Here is a 27,374-nt window from a genome sequence, read left to right as displayed (position 1 = left end):
TAGATCTTCTATTTTAGAATCTGGGGTATCTGCTTGACTCGAAGACCCATGGTCTCTTTGCAGATTCCCGTTGCTGGGATATCCTTTTTAATTGCTGTATTTATTCTACTATAATTACCTACAACGAAATAAATCAATCAATCAATACGACCCTCTATCCTATGTTCTAGCTTACTTTGATACGGTATCATAGAGTGCTGATAGTGTAGGCTAGAGTTTCATTAGGCTACTTGTGTTATAAGCTTGTTTTTTTTCTGTGAAAGTCATTTGTGCAGAGGAAGGACTCAAAATGTATTGCAATGATCGCATTGACATAACTGAAGTGATGTCAACCAGATCAGCTGATTGACATCGATGTAGGGGAATACCCTATAATTTTAAAATGACGTAATGGCCTACTACAGTACGCACGCATGACAAAGTAGTAGTGTAAACGCGAGCTGTTTGAGACAAAACGCACGAAAGTCGCAACGCAACAAAAACGTATGGAAAACGCACGTAGTCTAAACTCTAAACCCACCCTTACACAGCTGTAAAACAAGTGCACTCATGCAGTCATTTCATTCACTCAGTGACGTCACGAAAACGTAGCTTTTGATTGGTTGGTGGTTTATTTTGGTGGGTAATTTCAGAATTCAGAGATCAATGATCTCTAGACTCTAATTCTTTGTTGATTGCTGCTATCATTCGGACTCAGGTCTTCAGTTCAGTTGATGTCTTGTTGTCTCAAGCCTTAGATTCAAGTTTTGCAATCTATGAGCCTGACCAGTTTAGTTTGAGAAAGTTCAAACTTTAAAAATTAATTTAGGTGGAAACATCAATGTTCACACTGCTGAGCGAAGGTTTAGCCTCATGCACAGCCAGTTTAACCCTTCAGTTTTTCAATTAATTCTTGGGAACCAGAAAGTAGAATGGAGTGGAAACGAGTATGTGCCATGATTTTAACATACTTTACTTATCTGTTGCTTGGCGCTCTTGCATTTAATGCTATTGAAAGGCCATTAGAATTGGAACGGTGTGCCCATGCTATCAAGTTCATTGAAGAAGTTCGTCAAAATTTTACTGCGACTAATGGCAGTCTTACATATGAAGAAATTGTTAGCCTGTTTGAAGTAAGTGGACTTGTTGTTTGATAAATTTTAAGTAGTGATATCTCTAAGTATATCTAGCCTTCACTCTCACAACGTTTGTTAGCAACTGTTAATTCTTTGTATTTGGGACCCAGCAAAGTTTTACTACTGCTTAATGTTCGTTGTGAATCTGATCCGATCTGCTTTCCATAACTGTGTTACTTGTACGGTAATTGTGCAATGCATTGCCAAAAACAATGAAATGACAAATAATTTCTTTGAATTAGGATACTTTGTAATGTTACACAGTGTCACAATCTTTAAAGACAAAATTTTAGTATCAACTTTTGTGCATAATTATGGAATTGAGTGTTATAATAACCTCATCACAACCATTCTTTTGTGATGCTAAAAGATACCGGTAGGCTACTATTTCATTCAAGGTACGGTATGTATATGTTCTTGTGTAGGCTGAAAAATCATAATGAAAATAAAACCAAATGCTATCAACTGTGGATGCTTGTTGTCACTGTACTTTCATTATCACTGGTACCAGTATTGTAAACATGCATGTACCAGGTATGATTTTAATAATTAGGGTTTGTGGTGAACTATAATCAATTTGTTAGCCTAAACCAACAACAGTAGCTTACTAAGACACAAGTACGTTCTTTCCACCTAAAAAACAGAGAAGATAAAAGGACCCTCAATATCTCCTGGTCGGGAGCAGAGCTGGAGCATTGTCCTAACCCCATCTACATTGGAGTGACACTGGACCGTACTCTCAGCTACAAAAAGCACATTGAAAACACAAAGGCTAAGGTTAACACCAGAAACAACATCCTGAGGAAGCTTACCAACTCTGGTGAGGCACTTATCCACAAACCCTCAGAATGACCGCATTGGCTTTGTGCTACTCCACAGCAGAATATGCATGCCTTGTTTGGAACCAGGTTTGGTTGGGTAAAACCTCTGGGAGGTTTTTCCCAGTTTCCCCCGGGTAAAACTGGGGGAAACCGGGTAAAACTGGGGGAAACCCTTAAAACTTCTAAATGTGTTGTTTGCGGAGTTTCTTATGCAATATAATGACTAGCCAGCTGTTTAGCTGTTATCTCATGACATTTTCCAATTGAATTGCATCAATACTTAGATAAAATAGATAAAGCTTCGGATCATCACAGAGTGATATTTCAGGTTTTTCTTTTGACACTTTCTCAATGCGTACGGTACTGACCCACTGTCTGCTGGCAGTACCAAACTACCAATAGTAATTTCTTATTGAATTCAGATGGTCTACCCCCAGCTCAAAGACCACGCCAGTCAGTGTTGTGCTGTTGTGACCAATTGCTTCAGTTTAAATTGCAGCTTGCGAACCAACTGATATCTTCCAGCACTTCGCCAGAAAGCAGTAGAGGTCGTCCACATAGCCTTCCCAGTCCGAGTCCCTCAGTGGTAAGCACTTTTCTAAAACGCTTCCTCGCACAGAAACAAAGAAAGGCCTCAAAAACGATGTCTAGTGTGCTACTCTCAGGGAAGGAGAAAAGTGAGAAGAAAAATGGAGAAAAATGAAGGAGACAATGTTGATCAGTTTCAAAAATATATGACTTTATCTGCAGATGAGCAAGAAACTGCGCGCAACTTTGTTTTTGAAAAAGATTTATTCTCCTACTGGCAGGATATGAAACTAAGGATACATCTATTTTTCCAAACATCTCTTATCAAATCAATGAAAAAATTGTCACCAAGTGCTTAAATATTGGCAATACATAAGAAAAGTTGCAAACAATGAGCCAGTAAAGAAGTTTTGTTCATTGATGATTGCAATATCATCATGCCCACCATCCAGTGCTGGAATAGAACGCTTGTTCAGTAGCATGGCTTTAATCCACACAAAGCAAAGAAATAGACTGGGCAATGAGAGGGTTGCCAAATTAGTGCATGTTTATAGACACTTCGGATGGAAAGAATCTGAAACCCCAGATGAAGAGCTGTTCAATGTCGACAATGAAGACTGTCGACATGTTATCAATGACTGAGATTATACCGGCTCTTAATCTTTCTTTCTTTGGCTTTTGTTGTTCAATGTTTACAATTTTGTTCGCTGACTGCATGTTAGGCACAGGTGAGCATCTAACTTGATACTGTAACATACTGGTATCATACGTATGTTCATCTATGTAAACTAATGATTGGATCTATCTATTATTAGATATTAGTAAATCACAGTATTTTTCTTTTTTTGTAGGATGAGCACAGGAAATCTTATAGGTTCATTCAAAATATGATGGTAATAAACATTAACTATGAGGAGTAATCATTATTAGTCATTCACATTTGGAAATTTCAACAACTCAAGTTTTACCCAGTTTCCCCCAGTTTTTCCCAGTTTCCCCCAAAAGGTTTTTCCCAGTTTCCCCCAGGGTTTTACCCGGGTAAAACTAAAGTGGGGGAAACCTCCTTGGCCAACCCTGTTTGGAACAGGTCCTGTCACTCATCGAAGCTTAACTCGGTACTCAATCATTCTTGTCGTCTTATTACTGGGTGTCTGAAGCCCACAAATACCAACAAAATTTATCTGCTTGCTGGTATTGCACCACCACACATAAGAAGAGACATTAACAGTCAAGCTGAAAGGCTAAAACAAATATGTGATGAAAAACATCCTCTATATATGTGAAAAAACTGCTGCACAAACGCGGTTGAAATCAAGAAAAAGCTTCCTAACACATGTTCAGCCACTAACCTCAACAAAAGAAGAAACAAGACAAGCAATGGAAACAACAATTCGGAAATGACCCATCATTAACTGAAATGAAGGTCCCACCATCAGAGTCCCTCCCCCCAGAAGCAGACGCTCCTTGGGCAAAGTGGAAAACATTAAATCGACTCTGAAGCGGTGTTGGACGCACTAAGTCTGCAATGGTGGAGTGGGGCTACGACATGGGCCCAGTTGCATGTATCTGTGGCACCAAGCCCCAAACAGCGGACCACCTTCTTGTTTGCCCTCGGCTTGCCACCCGGTGCAGTAGGTGGGACCTGTCAGTGTATAACTCCGTTGTGGAAGAATGTGTCAATCTGTGGTGTATCAATGAACTTTAGAAGACTCAATAGAAGAAGTAGCTTTCTTGCATGATCACAGTGGCTTCCTTGTTTCCATAAAGGCTCTCAATTTGCCCACAACATTGCCCAAACACTTTCTAGAACAGTGGTTCTTAAACTGAGGGGCGTGTGAGGCTCACAAGGGGGGCGCAAAAAATTGAAAAACTCTGCATGAATTATGACTAAACATGTCTTCACAACTACACTGGACAGTCGATTGTTGAAGATGAAACTTTATGTTACAGCAGTAGGCTACCAGTGTTTGTAGAGCGTGTTGTTGTCACATCTCGCATTCGTTGTGATGTTTTAGACGTTGCTAAATATTTCTGCGACACCTTAACTCTCGTAACACAACGGTTTTCTGACACAGTAGCCTCTAGCTCTAATTGTAATAATAATGGCAACGACTGACTGGCAAGTGACAGCGGCTAGAAGTGCAGCAGTATCCCCAACTTTACAACAGTACCATGGGTAAACTTTTTTTAATTTTAGCATTGATTTGATTAGGTTTAGTTTTAATTAATCAATTCTATTCAAATAAAATGAGTTGAAAAAAGAGAAAGTATGACAAAGGTTATCTGAATTTTCACTTTATAGATGCCATATAGTTAATAAGTAAATGACCAAGTTGTAGCACAATGCATCATATGTTTTTAAAATCTGAGCAATGACGCTTTGAGACCAACTTGTTCGCAGCGTCATCTTGAATAAAAAAACACCTTAACCATCAAAATAAACATTCAGCTTTTTTCCAATGCAAGAAAGACTCTTTTAAAAAAATGAAGATTGCAAGTAGCGAGTACTTTCTCCAATCGTCGTCAGCTGAAGTTGTAGGAGCGTCTTTGGAAATGCTCACCTGATAGCTCGGGAGAAGAAACCCTACTGACAATTTACAAGATGAATTCTTGGAACTAAAATGAAATTCTACTGAAAGGAAGGACTTTGAAGCAATGCCACTAACTGAGTTCTGGGTGAAATATGTAGGCTACAGACACTTACAAGCGTGTTGGTGCTGTGGCTATACGCAAACTCCTTCCAATTTTATGCACTTGTGCGGAAATGTTTTTTTTACTCCCATGAACATAAAGAGAAAATCTAGACACAAATTTGACTGTGAAGTCAATCTGAGATGTGCATTTTCTGCTACTAATCATCGAATTAAACATTTAGTATCCAAAAAACTGTTACATCCTTTGCATTAATGCAACTTACCTGGAAATGAATTGCTGTTCTGCGTAATTTTTTTTGATTTTGAAACAAGGTGAGGCGGCTGAGGCGCGAATTTTGTTAGAATTGTAAAAGGGAGGCTCTCAAAAATTTTAAGAACCACTGTTTTAGAAGAATATTAAAACTCCTAATATTTCTGTTCTCTCTTTCAGACTTTCTTAACAGTAAGACAAGTTATATGCTTTAAAACATTTGACATATTATGACATGTTGTATTTATCGTACCGGTATTCAAAATTGTGATGAAACTGTGAAGCTTATTAGACCTGTGCTACCTGGTAGTTGCTTCACACAACATTGATGCCTTCTAAAACATATTATTCATGAGTTTGCATGCAGCATATATCTGCTGATGGGTTGCTTATGTTTGTATGGTTCTTATAACAAACACATTGAAAATTTCAAAACCTAGTCAAGTTTCTGCTGTTCTAATGGAGAGTGTTTACAACATAATGTTCCTGCAATAATAGTTTATTTTGGTATCACAGCATTAAGTTCCACTGATTGTTCAACTTCTGATACAATGTGATACATATTAATCACTTTTTGATTTATTCTTAAAAGAACATTCCTTTTTATAGGCTATATATACTTAAAAAATGATTTTATGGCATAGTGTAAAATTTTTGAGTTATTGCCTACAGATAAACGGTGAAGCAATGTCACCTGGAGTATGTGAAACATTGTCACTTGGACTTTGTGAAACATTGTTATCAGGACGATGTGAAATGGAAGTCTGCAGATGAATATTGAATATGCTTAAACACTTAAACAGACCTAATTCAGCAACAACACCACATTTAACATTATAAAAAAAAAACACAATAAGCTAACGTTTTCGGCTAGTCATACAGCCCTTTTTAAGCCTATAATAAAAATATTATTAAAGGGGTACTAAAGGAAAAACCTGACTTGGCGATTTTCCACGTTCTTTGTGTTTAACATGCTACCATAAAACGATTTTCAATAAAATTTTGCCCCATTGCGGTCTGACCACCATTGTGGGCGTGCTTTTGTCAGAGCTTTCAAAATGAGTTTGAGCCTGAGCAACGAAGCGTGCGACTGTGCAGTCTACGTCATAAAGGCTAGCAATCAACCGATCACGCAATAATTGTTACTGCGGGCGATTTGACTGTAGGCTATGTATGTATTTACATCAAAACAGCACATTTTAACATCAAAACAGCAGACAGTTTGCTCAAAACATCAGATTGGTAACGTGGCTTTTGTTATTGCTGGCCTTTATGACGTATTCTCGAGCAGTGTTTGCACGTTTTAGTCATTTTGAAAAAAATGAAAATAAATGAAACTCTGGACTTTGGGCCTTGCCAGCGCCATTAAAAACAAAATTTTTTCGGTAATTGTTTTTGAAATGTATTCTTGAATGTTCAGTTTACTCATTTTAATGCTTAATTCCGGTTTGAAATTTTCCTTTAGTATGCCTTTAAGAGAAATACTAAACAGTTTTATGCTGTAAGCTTGCAAATAGATTATGTTTAGATAAAATGCAGCTTTTTAACTAAAGAGTAGTGCTTGGATGTCGTAAAGTGCTTCTCATATTTTTGCTTTGTTTACTCACTATCTCATGTTGTGCTTCTGTCCATCTTGTGTAATCTGCTTGAGTCCTTTTCTGAACAATTAATCAATTTTACCTCTCAAATACTTGACCCCGTTGTGCTGCGTAATTTTTCAGTTATCAGTTTGTGTGAGCTAGTTGAGCAAGTTTCTCAAATGTTTAGATTTGGCTATATTTTTGCTGTGGTAGCCTGGTATATCATTCTTTAGTATTTCTTTTAAAAATATTTTTCTCATAGGTTTGAAAAGGGCTGTATGACTAGCCGAAAAGGTTCTCTTATTGTTTTTTGTTTTTATAATGTTAAAAGTATAATATACTTATAGTGCTGCTAAGTTATGTATGTTTGTTTATGGTTTAAAAAAGTTACCTCTCTACCCGAATATGTTTAAGATTGAAAACATTATGTTTAGCACTTACATCAAATTTAGTTATTACCGGTACTTTCTATATCCTCTATAGCCTGTTTCACCTATAAATGGGATCATCAAAAGGTCCTTATTCAAATAGAAATAAAATACCCAATTCTATTTGAATAAGGACCTTCTGATGATCCTCTTTTTAGGGTGAAATAGGCTGTAGAGCTAGAAGTTTTAGAAAGTAATAACTATGATATATTTTGATATAATTTGCTCTGCTTGGCTTTTGCTTGGCATTGCTCTTTTTGTACTATTAGTAGTATTTATTGTTTAGTTTATAATGCTAGAATGGATGTTAATTAAATAGTAAACTTTAACTCAGGTAGTTGCACAATTTCGGAGTCACGGTATTCAGTTTGAAGGAAGGAACGTGACTTGCTCTCAAAATTGGGATTATGAAAGCGCGGTATTTTTTACAGGAACTATTGTTACAACAATAGGTAAGCAAAGGGGTAAACACTAAAACAGTTTAATTATTTGCATTGTTTGCAATAGCCTACCCTTCAAATTCATGTCAAGTTCTCCAAGGTGTGCTCAATTACTGGCTTAATTTTCTTGTGCCCTCCCGAGAGGCAAGAACTACAGAAAAGTGACAAAAGACATGTGATACAATTTGCATTGTGCAAGCGGCAGGTCATCAATATTTGCTTTTAATTTCCAGTTTTTTTTGTATTACAGTAGGCAGTAGGCCTACTTCAAAATTTCAAGTAATTGAGAATTAGTTAATTAGCCTAAGTAACAAGTAAAGGTTTTCAAATAAGTAATTACTTGAATCCAGCCCTACATAAAAGCTGACTTTGTGGCATGACTGTTCTGTTGCATTAACTATTTAAAGTGAAGTGTGTTTTATTGAATGGTTGATTTTGACAGCACCTTATATTTTAGGCAGTGGCTATTTGACCGGCGCCGGTCTTTGAATCTGAAACACTATTTAACCGGTCATGACGTCACTATATAGGCACTTTTTTTCTTTTTCTCTTTCAAAGCAAAGACGAGAAGCGCCTATATAAGTTCTAAATTCGACATCTTTATTGAACTCGATCCGTGGCGCGTATGATATTTCTCCGGTTGCCATTCCAGAGGCAATGAGTTCGATACTACCTGGAAGCGTTCTTTTTTTATTTTTATTATTATTTTTTAACTAAATTTTGACCCGAAGTGCATTTTTTAGTCAATTTTTAATTTGATAGAGCTTCGGTAGAGAGTTTGTCTTGTTGAACTATAGGCATACGAAGCCGAGCAACGTGATCAAGTTTAACATCTTCAAGTTTATTACATTTACATAAACATAAAACTACGCAACAAATTAAGTATCAAACATTTTCGACATCACAAGATATTCTCTTCAGGAATAATATACATACAAATTAACTACATCTGAAAAAAAATACAATGGTTAACTAAATCTATAAATAGAAAAAGACAAAAACTGCACAGTACTTCTGACTAGCTCAAACTCAACGATATAGGCTCCACGAGAATCAAAGGTAACTGCATCAAAAGGTGTTGAACAGATCACATGATATGGTAGAAAGGCAAGGTGCGAAAAAACTAATTTTAATATACAGAGAGCAAGAAAGACGAACCGCAAGCATACAATTGTCTGTTCAAAAGTGGATTGTGACCGTGTTTGCCGAACGACGCATTACATTTTTGCTCTCAACAAGTTAGCTACATACTGTACAATGCTTCTTTTAAAAAAATGGTAATGGTATGTAATGCGTCGCTCGGCAAACACGGTCACATCTTCTCATGACGAACGAAAAATTACCGTACTCAAATCTCAAATTCTCAAAATAGGGTTTATTTTATTTTTTTGAAGTTGATTCGAAACTGGAAAGCAAAACTAGCCCAGTTTGTCTGGCAAAACTTGTGAATCTGGCAACCCTTAAAAAGTATCATTGCCGGGCATTATCAGGAATTGGCAGTAATTTTAAAGTGTGGTTAACTTTATGTCTGACCATAATGTTAACTTTAAACTCCAATCATTACCCAAACCGTACTGTGCAAAACTGGTCCGATTGGCAACTGGCAACCCTGACAATGCCTGACAGTGGGTATTTAGAGATGCCGAATTTTATTGGATGATTGATTTTAATGGCGCCATATATTTTATTATATAATAGACAGGAAGCAATCACATGGAACAAACTGGCATAATAATGACACAGAAAATAGAACTTATTCTTAAAATAGCTAAAAGCTATATACAGTAGAATTCGCCTATAACGGCACCTCTAGGGGATTGCAAAAACTGACGTTATAGCCGAATTGACGTTATAGACGAACTACCGCAAACTATTCCTCAAAACTGTCTTTTAATTAAAGAAAGAGGTGTATAATCCAGTCAGGTTTACTGTGTACCACCAAACTGACAAAAGTCACGCAGAAAATACAGAAAACAAAGAAATTGTTTAAAAAAAAACCTGCAGCAAAAGGTACAGGAAATTTGCGCAATACAGCTCGTTACATACAGTAGGCCTACTGTAGTAGAGAAGTACATTGTTTATTAGCAAAAAAGGCATTGATCTTCAGCTGTTTCAGTTTTGACACGGATTCCTCTACCAGTACCACATAGCGTTCAGCTTTTGCTAAATAATGTAGGTTTTGCTCGCTATCGTCGTGACTTCGGAAGCATAGGCGCCGACTCCGGAGGGGCGGCGCCCCCCCGTGAATTTAGCTCGGGGTGGCTGCCTCCCCCGCAAATTATTTTTAAAAAAATCCTAAAGCAAATGATTGTAAGTTCAAATTTGCGTTAGTTTGTAATTCAAGTTTGACCTTCATTGCGGATCGATCTCAATTAAAAGATCTACTTCTTGCAACAAGAGCGCTGCTCCTAAGATAACAAAAGAAACAGAAGTACGATAGCTGATAAACGCCAGCATGGTGCCGTTGAAGCATAGTAACAATGATTGAAAAACGTTTTTCTTGATTTCTTCTGCTTTGTTTTTTCTTGGGAGTGTCAATAACGAGGTGCAGTTTGCTCAGTTTAGTATCTACGCGTATTAAGAGCTAAAGTTCAAAGTGACTAGCATAGAATTCGAAGTAGCCTACAGGCCTCAAAATTCGTTTTTGTTGACGGCGGACAAACGTGTCCGGTCTGAGCAGCTATCTCGGCGGACAAATCAAGTCTCACGGCGGACACACTAGTTTTAGCCGTCGATCGTCATGCTTAATCACTTTATCTTGATAATAGTTTATCACCATTTCAGAACTATAACTACAGTTTTAGAAGGCTTTTTAAAAAATCAGTAAAGTCACTCTGAAAGGCTTTCATCAGACCAACGACTTGCGCTTGAAGAGTCAAAGCGCCGTGTGGCTGGTCAATACGTCACATAACTGATTAACTTCCCCCGAACGAGGTCGTGTGGCTTATTGCGTCACAATACTCTGGGCAGGAGTCGGAAAATTTCTACACCAACGCTACTATTTTCTGCTGTGCAAAGTTTCACAGGCTTTTTTCTTTAAGTTTATTTTTGCGTGTCGTGTGAGCGAAAGTGAATTTTCTTTAGGTCTTTTCTTTCTTACTGTAATACCAAAACTTAACAAATTTTGTTGCATCTTGCTGTAATAGCCTACTCGTATAATCTAATTTAGTAACCAACCTTGCCGTATCGTTATTACTCGGAGATCAAAGCCAGAGATTGTGACGTAAAACTTGAACTAAATTGCGCGTGATTAGTGTAGAAGTACCTGTACTCCTATCGATTCTTAGCGAAGAATTCACCTTTGTTACGCTGATTCAATGTCATCAATCGTTGAAGCAACGTAAAAATCGAAAGTTTTCCTCCTTGAATGGAAGCTAAGGGATACAGTATTCACATTTTCTAGATGCGTGCTAGAATGCGCTGGAAAATCTTATTGCAACAATTGTTCGTGCTAAGCAATGACGATTTGTATCGCTAGTTCCTGTGTTATTTCTCGGCGGACAAATATGACCGATCTAGATGGTACTTCCCGAGGACATCACATGCTATGACGGCGGGCATGTCCGCCGTGAATTTCGAGGCCTGAGCCTACATTATAAAGCTTGGCGATATACAATGGCAGATAGACGCAAAAAAAACATCAATGCTGACAAACAAACATCAGCATTTTGAATGTAAGCAATCAGTCGGCTAGAAAGTTTGCCCCCCCGGCAATTTTCAAAACCCGGCGCCTATGTTCGGAAGTATCGGTAATCGGTATAGTTTATACAATACTGCACGTACAACTGTTGCTTTGAGTTGTTTAAAGGTCAGCTGTAGAGCTGCTTTTTACACGTGATAGTTTTTCACGCGGGAAAAAGTTAAAGTCCCTGCTGGGAACAACGTAGCAAAATAAAGGGAAGACATTTTGCAAGCAGCAGCGCTAACTGGATTAAAAGACTGACCGTTCGTGGTGAAGGTGATGGCTTAAAGTGACGTTATAAACGAACAAATGACGTCTGGGGACCAATAAAGGGTGCTGTTACATGCAAATTGACGTTATAAACGATGCTGTTATAGCCGAACTACAATGTATGTAAAAGATAGAAATTCTGCCGGGACCGAGCGAAATGTGGCGTAATAGGCGAATTGACGTTATAAACCAGTGGTTCCCAACCGGGGTGCCGCGGCACCCTGGGGTGCCAATTGCAATGCTCAAGGGTGCCGCGAGATAATTGAGATATTGCAATACTGCGGCCCATTCTTTGTGTTAACTTTAACCCGTTGTGTGGAATTTCTTTATTTCTAACCGAGTTTCAGTGCGTATTAAGTTTCGCGTCTTGCAGTTATTCCCGGCTCCTTTCTGGAGAGTCGCTTAGTGGGGAAGTCGCTGGCGGTAAGTTGATATTTAATCCGCGGTAAGCCTTTGTTTCCTTGCCCAGGAAAAACAGCGTGAAAGAGATTTTGACTGGTTGCTATTCTTTCCATAAAAACGTTTGAAACGCATCATTATTGCCAGGTTTCATGATTTTATTTTGCGAAGAAATCGAGAAATCCATTTTACGAGACTCTCATATTGTTTTGAATCTGAAATTAATTGACATTCGTAACGATAGAAATTTAAAGCATATGCACAAGCAGATGCCTCAATACGAGTTCTGGATAAAAATTCAAAATGAATATCCTTGCGTTGGAAAGAAAGCTATTGTGCTTTCGCTGCAGTTTTCCACGTTATACCTATGTGAGAGTGGATTTTCCTTATTTACGAACATAAAAACTAAAAAACGAGAACGACTGCTTTATCGAATGTACCCCCAGATATTAAGGGACTTTGCGCAAGAAGTCAAGCCCAAATTTCACACTGACTTTTGAATAAATACATTTATTTACGTGCGCTATAGGTCTACTGTACAACTCATTCTGTGTTATTTCATACAGTTATTTAAAATACAGAAACCTCATAAAATTGATCCAGTTTTACCAGGGTGCTGCAAACTATTTATCTCTTTGATAGGGTGCCGCAAGGTCAAAAAGGTTGGGAACCACTGTTATAAACGAAGCCGTTATAGGCGAGTTCTACTGTATATATATCAATTGCAAGGAATATGTATAAGGAGAATAAGATGTATAAGGAGTGGAGATGGGAAGTTGCATTTCAGCCCGGAAAGCAGAGGAGAAGTGTGGAAGGAACATATGGAAAATGTTATGAATAAGGAGAATGTATGGGATCATATGACAGAGGTTGATCTGGTGGAGGGTCCAGTGGGAAAGGTTACTCGTGATGAAGTGGTGGAGGCAATGGGACAAATGAAACTGCATAAAGCAGCCGGTCCATCAGAAGTGAGCGTAGAGATGATAAAAGCAAGTGGAGAGTTGGGAATTGAAGTAATGCTACAACTTAGCCAAAGGGTATTAGATGGAGAGGGAATGCCGGAGGAGTGGAAGCATAGTATTGTTGTTCCACTGTTCAAGAGAAAAGGGGATGTGAGAAGTTGCAGTGCATATAGAGGTGTAAAACTACTAGAGCATGGAATGAAAATTGTGGAGCGAATACTAGAAAAGAGGTTAAGAACATTGGTGAAATTAAATGATATGCAGTTTGGATTTATGCCAAGAAAAGGTACAGTGGATGCTAGGGTGCATCAGGAGCCCCGACCATGCAATTTTTATTTCTTCTATTGTTTAAATTGTTAGGCTATATGAATTAGAATGTGTGGTAAAATATTATTTAATTCTTCCAACGTTTAGGTATGCCACACAGAACATAAAGATTGATCCAGTACAGGCCGTACAGGGTTGCCACTTAGCAGATTTTATTGCAAAATTTTAGAAATTTAGCAGAATTTTAAGCTGTTTGGCAGCGAAATTTTGAGTTGGCAGAATTCTTAAGTTTGGCAGATTCATAAAACTCCTAAGATTAGTTGAATTCCATTGAATTTGTGACAAAATTGTGGTTCTATCTTGTTGTTTGTGAAGTAAATGGTGGTTATGTTTCAGTTGTAATCATTTGCTTTTAACAAAGTAACTATGAAATCTAAAAATGGAAAGTATATTAGTTCATTTTAGTAGGTTTCATTTCAGTTTATCTTAGGGGTAAACTAAGCATAATTGGTTTGGCAGATTAAAGATGATTTTGGAAGATTTTTGGACACTGTTTGGCAGAACATCAAATTTAAATCTGGCAACCCTGATCCAGTAACTGTGTGCAATTAAATTGCTAGGTGCTCAGATAAACTGTACTAAGGTAATATCGCTGATTTTCGTTGTTATATTATATAGTGCAAAACTGCAAAATAGGATAGGTTCAGGTATGGTAGATACCAGTTTCAACATCCTTTCAGCATTTTCTGTTGCTTAAAATTGCTTTTATTGTGATATCAGGTGAATTTTTAACTAACAGTGATTTTTGGGTCGTGTGATAAGAAACAAGCTTATTTGGATCAGCTCTGCCAAGCACGCAAGGAGGCTGAGAGAGACTCGACATCATGAAAAGCACTTTCTAATATGAGTGCAAACACCAGCACAGCAGTCTTAGACGATAGTGAAAATACATGTACCTCGTCCGATCAAGCAAAGGTTGGCCAAGCCACAAAGGTAGCAGGTACACAGGCATTTATACCTCACTATATTTTACAGTTCCAAAAGCTAGTATCTCTTGCGACACGCACGAAAATGATCCCAGCTCAGCAGGTTGCATTTGAAGCTTTTACAGAAGAAGTTGGAGGTGACACATCGAAGATAGTGACATCATATTCTTCAGCGGATCGCACCAGACGAAAGGTGGGAAAAAAAATAGCAAGTTCTGTGAATGAAAAATGGAATCCACCAAAACTGTTATCCCTCCATTAGGATTCGAAGCTGCAATGCAAACTAACTTAGGCCTATATAAATGAGAAAGAGGAGCGAGTAGTTATAGCAGCTGGCACTACAAAGGAAATGAAAATTCTGAGCATCCCTAGTTAATAGATATGAACCTGGAACAGACCGTAAAATGGGTGAAATAATTGCAAAAATTTCAGCTGATTTGATTAAACAATGGAACTGTTCGAAGTGCGTTGTAAATTTAGTGTTTGATACCACTTCAAGTAACACTGGACATATATCGGCGGCATGTATTAGGGTGCAGCAGCAGTTGGATCGACCGATTTTATGGTCTGGATGCAGGCACCACATAGGTGAAGTGGTGATCACTCATGTTTTCAATGAGCTAAAAATAGAGACATCAAAAGCTCTTAATGTGATGTTGTTTGTAAGACTACGCAAAAACTGGGGAATGATTCCACATTGCTCGGCTGAAAAACTAGCTACATTGGACATATCTAATTTTGATGAAGAAGCGAAAGTATTAGTATTACAGCTGAAAGAAGATGTTCTCAGGTTATGCAGAGCGCAGGAGAAGTTTATACGTGATAACTATGTATAAAGAATTTATTCATTTGTGCTTGGGCTACCTTGATCCAAATCAACCAGTCAATTTCATGAGGCCGGGTGCTTTAAAGGCACGTTGGATGGCCAAGATCATATTTTTTCTTAAACTTTGGCATATCAAAATCATCACTCGAGTCGAAGTCGCAATTGGCCTACTTAAAATACACCAAATCACAAGTGAAATCGCCCATCTTGGTGATCATCCTTATTCTGCACAAACGGAGCCGAGGGTGTGTGAAGGTTTTCGAAGGTTACTGGAACACCAGATTATTCGGAGCCTAATTTAGCTACCCAAGACCGTAAATGTTTGTGCATTGCATGATTTTGCATCCTACCCTGCTATACAGGACGGAACCCAATCATTATGATATTCTAAATATCAATTAGTATAAAATATTGTTCCGTACACGCATACTATAGTGGTGCTAAATTCAGAGTTGTGAACTAGAACGTGACTTTTTGAGTTAAAAGAGGTTAAATTGGACAAGAGTTACCGCTCAATAACATTAGGGCCACGTGGCATACCTAAATGTTCACGAAACTTTATACCATTTTCACACACTGATTTTCTCACCCAGTCTAACAGTTTAGGCAATAGAAGAAATGCGATGTTAGTATTTTTCAAAAATATGGGGCAGCTGATGCACCCTAGTGGATGCTCTGTTTATATTGAGAAGAATGCAGGAGGAATACCGAGAGAAGCAGAGAAAACTATATATGTGTTTCGTCGACTTAGAAAAGGCATTTGACAGAGTACCAAGGAAAGTGATGGAATGGGCAATGAGGAAAAGAGGTATACCGGAGGTATTAGTGAGAGCTGTGATGTCTATGTATGAGGATGCAAGAACAAAAGTGAGAGTTGGATCAAATTATTCAAACGAGTTTTCTGTGAAGGTTGGTGTACACCAGGGATCAGTTTTGTCACCTCTGATATTTGCTATTGTGGTTGACGTTGTAACTGAAGGAGTGAGGGAGGGCTTATTGAGTGAAATTTTGTATGCAGACGACCTGGTCTTGACAAGTAATAGTATGGAGGGTATGGAGAGAAAGTTTGAGAAATGGAAAGAAGCATTTGAAACGAAGGGTATGAAGGTGAATCTTGAAAAAACAAAAGTGATGGTGAGTGGAGCAGAAGGAACAGTTGTTGAGAGCAAAGTAGATCCCTGTGGAATATGTGGCAAGAGAGTGATGAGAAATCCAATGCAATGCAAGGAATGTGGAAAGTGGGTACATGCAAGATGTGCTAATGTCAAGAGAGCCGCAACAAGACTGGCGAAGTGTTTTGTTTGTGGGAAATGCAGTAAAGGAAGGAATGAAGTGGAAGGCCATGATGATGAGTTCTGCCATGGCATCGAAACAGTGACAGACTTCTGTTATCTGGGTGATCGGATAAATGGAAGTGGTGGATGTGAAGCAGCGGTGACAACAAGGGCAAGATTGGGCTGGGCAAAGTTCAGGGAATGTGGGGAAATGTTGTATGGCAGAAAATTTTCACTAAGGATGAAAGGAAAAGTATATCGGAGCTGTGTGCGGCCTGCAATGCTATATGGTAGCGAGACATGGGTATTGAGAGAGAGTGAACTGGCAATCCTGAGAAGAACGGAAAGGTCAATGGTGAGAGCAATGTGTGGGGTGAAAACGAGAAGGGAAAAAAAGACTGAAGAATTGTTGGATATGCTAGAGATGAGAGAGACCATAGACCAACTGGCAAGGGCAAATGGAGTAAGATGGTATGGACATGTGATAAGGAGGGAGGAAGGAAGTTTTCTTAGAAAGGCACTAGATCTAAAGGTGGATGGGAAGAGGAAACGCGGTCGTCCAAGAAGAACGTGGAAACAACAAGTGAAGGATGAGTTTAAAAAAGTCGGACTGAAGGAGGAAGATGCAAGGGACAGGGTGAAATGGAGAAAAGGGATTAAGACAATTGCTGCGCGGAAACAATCGGCCACCCCCACTAGTGGGGAACAAACCGACGATGGATTATGATGATGATGTAGAAAACTTTTGTAACAATATAATGTTAAAAACAATTGTTTAATTTAATTGTCAACCTATCTCCATGCTACCAAAGTATGTTTGTATTTTTTATCTGTTTGCAACATTATAGTTTAGGTACAAATGATGTTGAAGTCTTCAGTTAATGGCATTGTTTTAGTTGTTTTTTTTTTATTCTCATCTAGATCAGCGCTTCCCAAACTGGGGTCCGTACTGCAGCTTTAGATGGTGCGTGAATTTCTGTCAGAATATGCACATAATGAGACATTTTCAGGCCCAAGCCAGGATAAACCATGAAGAATTTATATAAATGTTCAGCTTTATATAAATGTAGCTGCTTCATGGCTGCATTCATTGCTTCATGGCTGAAACAGCTACAGAAAATTTATATTTCTCATGGTTCATCCTGGCTTAGGCCTGAAAATGTCTCATTATGTACATATTCTGACAGAAATTCGATTACACCGCATTGATTACGGAGATAAGAACATGTTATGATTGGGAGCATAGAAAGAAGATGTTATGGTCAAAAAGGTACAAACTCCCTAGTTTCGTAACAGCTGATGCTGCCACAGCACCATGCTTGTCAGAGAATGCCCCAGACAAAGTGTTCTGGAATGTCACTATGAACAGTAATCGAAGTTGCGAAAGATCTATTGGACGAATAAAGAACGTTGTAGAGCAAGGACAAATCAAAAATGTTGAGAATGCAAATGAACGTATCAAAAGCATGATTAATCTGCAAGATTTAAACATTTTTTTCTCCATCAACTGACTGTGCATGCATTCTTGTTGTTAATTTTACTTACATGTACAACATTTTTAGGTTAGGTTTGGTGGCCGTGCTTAATTTACTTTCGTGTACGTAACCTTTAAATTTGCATCGCATGCACGTTTTAAACTTTTGTAGTTTTGCCACCTTTTCCTTTTGTTGGTTTTGTTCCCTTTCACTATTTGTAACTTTATCATTGCTGTTGTTTTCCGACAAAGAAAAATAAATTGAAGGGAATTGAATTTTTGATTTGCGTGCCATTTTCATAATTTTTTGGCGAATTTTTGTTAAAAAAAAAACAGCAAAATTTAAGCAAATTTTAGAAAAAACATCCAATTTTTTGGGTGGAATTTTGTTTTAAAGGGGTATTCAGTAGCCTACTACGTATATTAGTGTTTTAGAATAAATACATATGCATAAAAGTGGTTAAATTGACATGTAAGAAGGTTTTTAATGCTTACAAACTCCATTTTTGCCCTTCGTTTGGGGTCCCTTCAAGGTAGTTTTAGTATATTGACATGGGGGAGTGGAAGATGAGGCTGAAAGATGCTAAAATTTTGCATGGAAGTTGGTAATACCATTCCACGTATGAATTTAGGTGAGCTAAGTTGTAATCATGAAGTTGGGAAATTATGGAACACCTAGGCTACAGCCTGGTTAGGCCATTTCAACTAGAAAAATGAACTGGCTTAAGTGCTTTTTTAACAAAGGTTATGACTGATGAGGCTGCAATGGATACAGCGCTATATTATATAAAAACAAGCATTATTATTATTACCTCATCGTCGCCTGAGCTTCTGGGGCCGAGGGTCTATCCTTTTACCACCCCAGATTCACAATGTTCCCGGACTACACTGGAAGGCTGCTAGAGAGCAGCCAGTCTTTAGTTTCATCATCCATGACGCGCAGACCTTCCACTCTGTTAGGTGGCTTGAAGATGGTACAGTCATTGATGATGTGGTCTGCGGTCTGTTCCTCGGCACCACATTCACAGGAGGAGGAAGAAGCCATTCCCCATTGGTGCATGGTTGAGCGGTTGAGTTGACCTCATTACCTTGTGCAACAGCAGCGACAACAATAGGGTGCTAGTTGTAATTGTCACTTTAGCACTCACATTTCTGACCTGCATACCTTTGCAAATTAACCAGCATATACTGTGATTTGTTCTCTTATTGGTTTTAAAGGGGCCGCAAAGTATTAAAAAATTCTAAAGGGTTTGTCATCCAAAAAGTTTGGGAACCACTGAATAGGGATGCACAATACAGAATATCGATTCTTAGAGATTCGAATCTCAATGTATTCGAATCGCATTTGCAGTTTCTTTTCGGATATCACGATTCGAAAATAAATCTGTTAAATGAACAGTGTGCGACGTTAAACAAATGTAAAGTGGATATTTTCCGTCTTGCGCGCTGACTTTTTTCTTCATGGACTGTTTGTTCCAAGCAACTTTTTTCTTCCTTCATAGGGTTTGCGCACTGCGCAGTTATCAGAACTGCAGACACGCAGTGCGTTTCCGTGTGACCGTATGATGATGCTTGATGATGCATCGTATGCAGGGCCGGATTTAGCAGTAGGCAGTTGCCTAGGGCGGCAAATTATTGGGGGCGGCAAAATATACGAATATATCACATTGATAATGCTGTACGTAAACATAATAATTCACAACAGATATATAGGAATTAATAAATATGTTATCACATTCTTAAGACACATTTATAAACAGTGCGGCAAGTCATGTATGGCAAGTTATCGCCCCTAGAGTACTTCACGCTTGATTGGTTTTCAACAATAGCCTATGTGCTGCTTCTTTTATTTTATTTATGTGTCTCGCTTAGTATGGAGGACTAGGGTTTGTCTGTGCAATTTTTATTAATCTTTGTTCGGTTTGTTTTACTGTTAGTAAATTTAAAGGAGCCTAGAAAAAATGTTTTTAGTCAATGTTAGGTTGCTGGAAAAGTTGCAGGCTATTTTGTTTACTTGCCTTGATGCTTAAAGTATGTAAACAATGAATGATCGCATGAATGATCTCACATTTTTGAGGATTAACTCATCTTTACTTGTTTCTACAGACTTTGTACTTTGAAGAAATTGCCGTATTGATTTGTTTGCAAGAGAAAAAGCCCGCCGGAAGCGATTTTAAACAATTAGTTCATTATACAATGATATTCATTGATATATTCAAATAAACAGTGCAACTAACTTTTTTGTAAGGAATTGAAATTATAAATCATAGCGCACCTACGAACATTTTTTTTGGGGGGCGGCACTTTTCGTATCTGCCTAGGGCAGCGCTTAGGCTAAATCCGGCCCTGATCGTATGATGCTTGATTTATCACATGTTGTGCTCTGTTTGACATGTGATACTAATACAATTCAAAATATTGTACAAATATTTTTGCTTTTTGTTCGATATTATTTAGAAAAAATTGCCGCGTAATTTCAGAATAGATTCGAAATTTTAGATTCGAAATTAAGTATTCTAGAATAGCCAGGTATTCCGTATTGTGCATCCCTACCACTGAATACAAAGCTCATTTTGGCACTGAGATATTTTACTTCCCCAATTGCATTACTCTAGTTAATGTTGTTTGGACAATTTCACAAAAATTTCACTCTAGTTTGGACAATGTCACAAAAAATGGAGGAACGGATCGATGCCTTCGAGCTCTGGACATACAGGCAAATGTTAAAAATTTCATGGAAACAAAAGATCACTAACGATGAAGTGCTCTCCAAATTCAATTCAAGCAAAATGCTCTTACAAACAGTCAAAAGAAGAAAATTGAAGTATTTCGGACACACAATAAGGCAAAATTCATTACAAAGATCATTAATAAAAGGGAAGATAAACGGTAAAAGAAGTAAAGGCAGATCAAGAATGATTTGGACTACAAACATCACAAAATGGACAAAATTAACTTATGAATGTGCAGTACGCACAGCTCATGGTCGAGAACAATGGCGCATTGTATCCAACCCTCCATACGAGGAAGGGACAAAATGATGATGAGTTAATGTTAAACACTTTTCTTTTGTGAGGACTTCTCATGTTATTGGATTATTATTAGGCCTGTTTATTGCATGTGATTGTCGCCAATGCCTATCCATTGAATTACTGCGCTGCCACAACTAATCATACATCTAAAAACTACACTACTTTCAAAAATAGCAAAGGACCGTCACTGCAATCTGTGATTTGGATCATTCTAGTTTCTAAGTTAAGTAAATTATGTGTCTGATTATTTCAAACATTACTAAGATGTGTTTGATTCATTTGCAGGTTATGGCAACGTCTATCCCACTGCTAATTCTAGTCGGGCACTTGCTGTGTTTTATGCCTTAATCGGGATTCCGTTGTTTGCCATCCTTTATTCTGCTTTGGGAGAAAAAATTGGACATTTTGCCGGACAGTTGGCTGTGTATATTCAGAGACGGGTAGGTTGAAATGCAGGCCTCTAACTCTAAGCTCCTTTATTTTTCCGGCGACCAAGCCTGGCCTATACTAGAGCCTCTTTCCGGCGGCCAAATTCTCGCGCCCGGCAGCCAAAATGAAAAATCCGTTAAAAATTTGTGTTTTTAAAAATCAGTTAATTAATATCGTGTTTTTGGATTCACTTGGGTAAGATCAACGTAAACAAGACCCTGAAACGTGTTTGTGCTTGCAGCCTGCTTGAATGCACTGTTTCTCAAGTAGGTGTAGGGCTGTAGGCTACAGCAAGTCTTCGAGATTTTATAGGTCAACGCTCAGACTTTTTGCAAAAATTTTACCAGCAATATTTCTTGTCAGCGTGTAGAGACTTAGTCTACCGTCGCGGCAGTTTCGGAGGCCATGTAATCATTTCTTGGCGCCCATGGCCACCAAAGGCTTAAAGGCCTGGAATCATTGGAATGTATTTTGCGTTGAGCATTTTTGTCTTGGTTGTCTCAGCTTAACAATAGCATAGCCTTCCGTAGTTGTGATACTGGTTCACTTTCAAGTAAAAGTCTGGCGTTTGGTGACACTGCCTAAGTTTTGACAAAGATTAAAATAATGCATTGAATCAAAACATTGTACATGCTTTGACAAAGATTTTGAAATTTTAAAGGATTCTTCTGTTTGGTGAGGTTGCTAGTTACACCTTTTCAGTGGAGTTATGTCATACCATCAAGTGTAGACTGAAAATATGCGCCGCACGTTTTAGAAACACAGCGGCATGATCCTTTCTATTTTTTAGGTTTCCTCCGCTCGAACTGAAAATGCAATAATCTTTGTCACTGTTGGAACCATTGGTTTCATCTTCGTATGTTGCATACCATCTGTAATTTTCATGTATGTAGAGGAATGGTCTTTTGGAATTGGTTTGTATTATTCCATCATAACTTTGACCACCATCGGGTTTGGCGATTTTGTTGCTGGTGAGTTGACAAACTTGTTCCGTTCCAATGCATTTTTATATCATTTGCTGGAGATTAATATTGTGTTAAAGATTCCTGAACAAAGAAGGCTTTTTGAGAATTTCCTATTAATTTTATCCTATCGTATCCTTGTGAAGACTATGAACTGCAATATCTTTTCGCCACTCACGAAACATATATAGCTTATCCCTTTTGTTGTGCGTGAATGGAACGCAAAGTGAGAAATTCCTCGCAAATGTTACAGTCTGACATTACTCCTTTGATAAACACAAGTCACAACAAATTGCTCTGTATCCGTAGTGTGGAGAAACCTTAGCATTTCTTTGCTAGCACGTAAGTTATGTGGCAACCACGGAATGGCCCGTTTCGGTAAGTCCGATCCCTATTCGGCGATTTTTTCAATTTATTTTTTTAATTATCGGGTACCGTAGCCTAATTATATCATTGCCGTTTTAGGGTTAGGGGTTAGAGGTTAGGAACTCACCGAATCGGACTCACCGAATAGTAGCAGACCCTGGCAACCATGTAGTCTCTCCATTTTTGGGCAGTTTTTCTAGCACAAATAATATTTTTGCTGCATTGATCATGGCCGCATAAGGACTAAGGAGGGGTTGCGGGCCGCATGCAGTCCGAACTTCCGATGGGCCACGGTTGATAGTCAGTGGTATAGATGGGTAAATGTGATTTGTACTACTCGGCTATCGGCATAAGATTTGACTTATGGTAAACAATAACCTGTTATGCGTTTCCGAAAAAACAAGAACTGCTTGGCCTGTTGTCAGTTACTGCTTGGCTACAGCCCAATCAAATCTGTTATCGCAAGCGTTAGTTATTCAAACTATTGTGCAGCAGTTACTCTGTTTTAATCTTGATAACACATGCGACGACAGTTATATTGTGCACAGGGTAATGATACCTATAATGCTTATTAGAAAAAGTATATCCCCTGCGTGTTAGCGCATCGTGCGTGTCATTCATGATGCTGAGTGAATGTGCGACATGACGCACGAGATCCCATGCGCTTGTTTATTTGCAATATTTTATGCCAACTATCCGCCATGTTTCGTAATACTCAAAAACTAAATTATTTTAATTAAGGCGCCGAGACAATTCGCATTTGCAGCATGCAAATAGTTTGTCACGTGCTGAATCGAGATGCGCATTTGTTAACAATAATTCCTTATGTCGAAAGTGATTCAAACGGTGCACGGAAGCGTATTCTTGTCAAACAATGAATGTTCTGTGATGATTTGCATGTGTAACTTCACAGCATAGTGCTACAACACTAATCCACCCGCGTTCAGGTATTCGAGTTGTAGGGATGCTCCATGACTCACGTGGTCACACGTTCATACCTGGCTTGTGGCCATCCATGGAGCAGTGGCAGGATGTTACAACGAATATAGTCACTCCCGCATTGTTTAAACATCACTTTGTTGTTACAGGGAGCAACCCTAACATTCAATATGTTGGTGTTTACAAGGTGATGGTCTATTTCTGGATCCTCATTGGTTTAGCATTCATGGCTGTGTTTCTCAGCATTATTTCCGATAGAATCAAACATCATGGTAAGATATATCGCCCTGCCGATAATGTTGTGTGGACCAAACTGATAGATTGTGGGAATATATATCTTAAGTAACGAGGAAGCAACTTTAAAAGCTTAATCGTGTCAGTTTGTAGAGCCGGCATGGAACTACGAACACAGTCCTGGCCACCGAGGCTGAAACAGTTTTAAGTTGCTTGCTTTACCACCACTTCCTTCTCAAAGCTGACAGTTTATCCACACTGCTTTGAATTTATTCTTGCGACTTCACTACTTTTTTATGAAATATGTAATCACTTAAAAGTTGAATACCTTGCTAAAAGTTTTAAAGGTGTACGTAGAGTCTTAAAAATATTTCTCTTGTTCAGCTGCTAATATGACGTCATGTTTCATCATTGTCCGACTTACTGGTTGAAAAAGTTTCTAGACATGTGTTAGCGCTGCCATCAGATCCTTTAGAGTATTTAAACATACAGATTACAGACTGAGAGTTTTGAACGATAACTAGTTGCTGCTTCATGAGGCTTTTGTTGGAACGAATCTGTTACTTTGCGTACTGGATTACTCCACCTTACCTCCCGAACATTATTTATAATTGTCCAATAGCCATGTACAAAATACAGATGAATTTCGCTAGTTAGTAGTGAAATGCTGTGATGAACAGGTAGACATTTCGTGAGGTGAGTGTGGAGTAATGCGCGTTTAGTTGCAAGCAAACCTAGTAGCTAGCCAGAGTGTGAAAGAAAATTAATGAGGTCACACAATATTTGAGAAGTTTTTATGTAGAACTCAGTTAATCCGGATTCGATTTGACCGGCGATTCCATCCGGATTAGGCGAAGATCCAGATTAACCGATGACGGTTCTATCAAACCTGACTCATTTGTACTTCCAGTTTCATCCGGATTAGGCGAAGATCCGGATTAACCGAGTTCTACTTGTATGTTGTACGTTCAAGAGACATGATCATGAAAAAATGCATGAAAAAAACGCAGACAAGCGCATGAAAAAATTTATTGAAATTGTGCAGCTAGGAAGCTAATTTGCCTCGTCTCTCGAATTATAACCAAAGTTACCATACCGTCTTATTTCTAATATTTGTCGTTGTTTTGAAGGGCAGTTTTTAAAAAAGCTCCATTGTACTTTATATAGAAACGAGATTGTATCGTTTCTAAGGCAGGCACGTCCGCATGCCGTTGCTGAAATCATAATGCAGATCTTCGGTAGAAAGGTTATCGATTAATCACCAAATGGATTAATCACCCATCTGAAGTTGCCAGCCAGTTTTGCAGCAACAGCTGTGGCCCAGACAATGTGAACACGATTTCAGGAAAAGTGTGTTTTTGTTAAAGTTTCCACGCGAATCAAAGATTTCCTTTGATAGTTTGGTTTTCTACAACTTCAACGTTTCGTTTAATGGTTATTGCAGCTGTTATTATGCTTTCTGATGGCTTTAGTCGCTTGAAGACAGTTGTAGCCTGATTGGTTAACCTTGCCACAGCGCCACGACTAACACAATATTATCAGTTGTCGGATGGACAGTGCGCAACCAAATTTCACTTAAATACCTTGACACCACACTTGAAAATCTCTAACCGCACATAGTTTGACGAACACTGTCCTACAGTGTGGTGGGTCGTCTGAAACCTTGGCTCATAGACTACATAGTTGATCGGATTTGTCTCCATTGTGATTCTACGCGGTATACCAGGCATTTCACTTCGGCTAACCTCATGCTTTTTCCTGCAGGAAAGAGTATATCGGATGGGAACCAGGGGTCGAGCAGGGAGACGCCGATAGCCGACGACCTACCAGATGCAACAAAAGACAATCTTCACAAGAATGAAACTGCTGAACTGACGGAAGTAAAGGGAACGTGAACCTGGCGGGCATGCTGACTCACTCTATTCAAAATTAAAATAGCACCTTATCTTGACAATATGTCTCCAAACCATCCCCCGTGTTGATGGTGACGTATTTCCTGTATCTTGGAGTAACTTATTCAAAAAGAAACGCGGCAATGTTTGTTTAAACAAGGTTATCTGACGGCGGTAACTGGTTTAACTTGATTGATCAATGATCATGTCTTCACATCATATCACTCGCTTCCAATTATGAACATCTTACGACCGTTGTCTTCCAAATCGAATCCATGAACGGGGTGATGTTTTCAACCTTGGTAGGTAAAGGTTCGCTTCCTTGCCAAGGAAGATGTAGAGCTGCATAACAAACAATTTGAATTTTGTTTTCACCCTTGGGCTGATTGTTAAATGGACGTAAGAACAAAATGGTCTCTTGCTTTCAAATTGATTGTAGCCTATTGAAATCAGCGCATTTTCGTTTAAAGAAGACAGTGATACCTGCTCGCGAATGAACGACATCCAAATAGACCTTAAAGCCAATTTAATAATGGGTATAATTATTTGACAATCATTTTGCATTGTAGAATACAAACGTTTTTAGAATTAAAATGTTACATAGTTTGTCAAACAAAACGCTCTTACAATGAATCGAACCTTACCAGTGAAGCGGGAATGTTAAAGACATCGCTTCCCAGACGTGCACGACGAAGCTTTTCGAGCTATTGCAGTTTTCCTGGACTCAACTAAACTCTCCTCCTTCAAACAGAGTTATACTTTTGAATCACACTACGCCGTGATACTTTTCTTGCCACTTCCTGCAATATCTCAAATTGCCCGTCAAGCCTATCAGCAAAGTGGGCTGTGAGCTGAACAAATTTAAAACGCCGCTGTATTTGAAACCATCTTGTTTCATTTGCACCATAAGATCTCATTCCCTGCCTTGGCCGGCTAGCGCACATTGCCGTTCTCCACTTGGTTGTTTGTTATCAGAAGTATTTAAGTTGAATTCAACAAAACAATGTCTAATTTTGTTGTAGGCTACTTTAGTCTTAATTGAAACCGGGCAAAAGCATCTGGCTGGCCCAGCGTCGAAACAATACACAAGATGACACCAACCCAAGGATTCGCCGGATAAATTGTTTATTCACAAGAAATCATGGCTGACAGTTTCCCCAGAATATGACCACACCGGCCATGGTACGATCGTATGTTTGTCAGGGTCGTGGAAGATCATGGTTGTGACACATAAACCAATCCATACTGGTCAAGTCAAATCGCCGTTCAAGTTGTGTCTTGTGTTTCAAAGTCAAAAATTTCAAAAGATTGTACTTATTTGCGATGTATCACCAAACTGTAAGTATTGTATGTTGATTTCGTCTCTAATGTTTAGTTTTGAATTAACTCTACCATTGCAGTGATTGCGTTCTATACCGTCTTTTTTAACTTCAGCCAACTTAATAGTGTTGTAATATTGTGCCTTTACGCTATATACACATTTTCCCACTCGTGCTGCCTAGCCAGTGTTACTACGCATTGTGTTTCTTGCCTCATCGCGATATTTTCTTTGTGAGATTCCCTG

At 38.6% G+C, this 27,374-nt stretch overlaps 1 protein-coding gene across 1 annotated transcript; it reads left to right on the top strand.

Annotated features, from left to right (window-relative positions):
- The first annotated feature begins 726 nt into the window (after positions 1 to 726).
- LOC145775214 (potassium channel subfamily K member 10-like) lies at positions 727 to 27,237 on the top strand. The gene is made up of 6 exons (XM_082586464.1): positions 727 to 1,112; positions 7,711 to 7,828; positions 21,274 to 21,428; positions 22,208 to 22,388; positions 23,834 to 23,956; positions 25,683 to 27,237. Exons 1-6 carry the CDS (start codon positions 912 to 914, stop codon positions 25,811 to 25,813), a joined length of 909 nt encoding a protein of 302 aa, XP_082442590.1. The 5' UTR covers positions 727 to 911; the 3' UTR covers positions 25,814 to 27,237.
- The last annotated feature ends 137 nt before the right edge of the window (positions 27,238 to 27,374 follow it).

This window comes from Aplidium turbinatum, chromosome 8, assembly GCF_918807975.1.
Source record: "Aplidium turbinatum chromosome 8, kaAplTurb1.1, whole genome shotgun sequence".
Lineage (NCBI taxonomy): Eukaryota > Metazoa > Chordata > Ascidiacea > Aplousobranchia > Polyclinidae > Aplidium > Aplidium turbinatum.
Note: the sequence above shows the minus strand (reverse complement) of the source record. Positions and strands in the feature narration are given on the sequence as shown.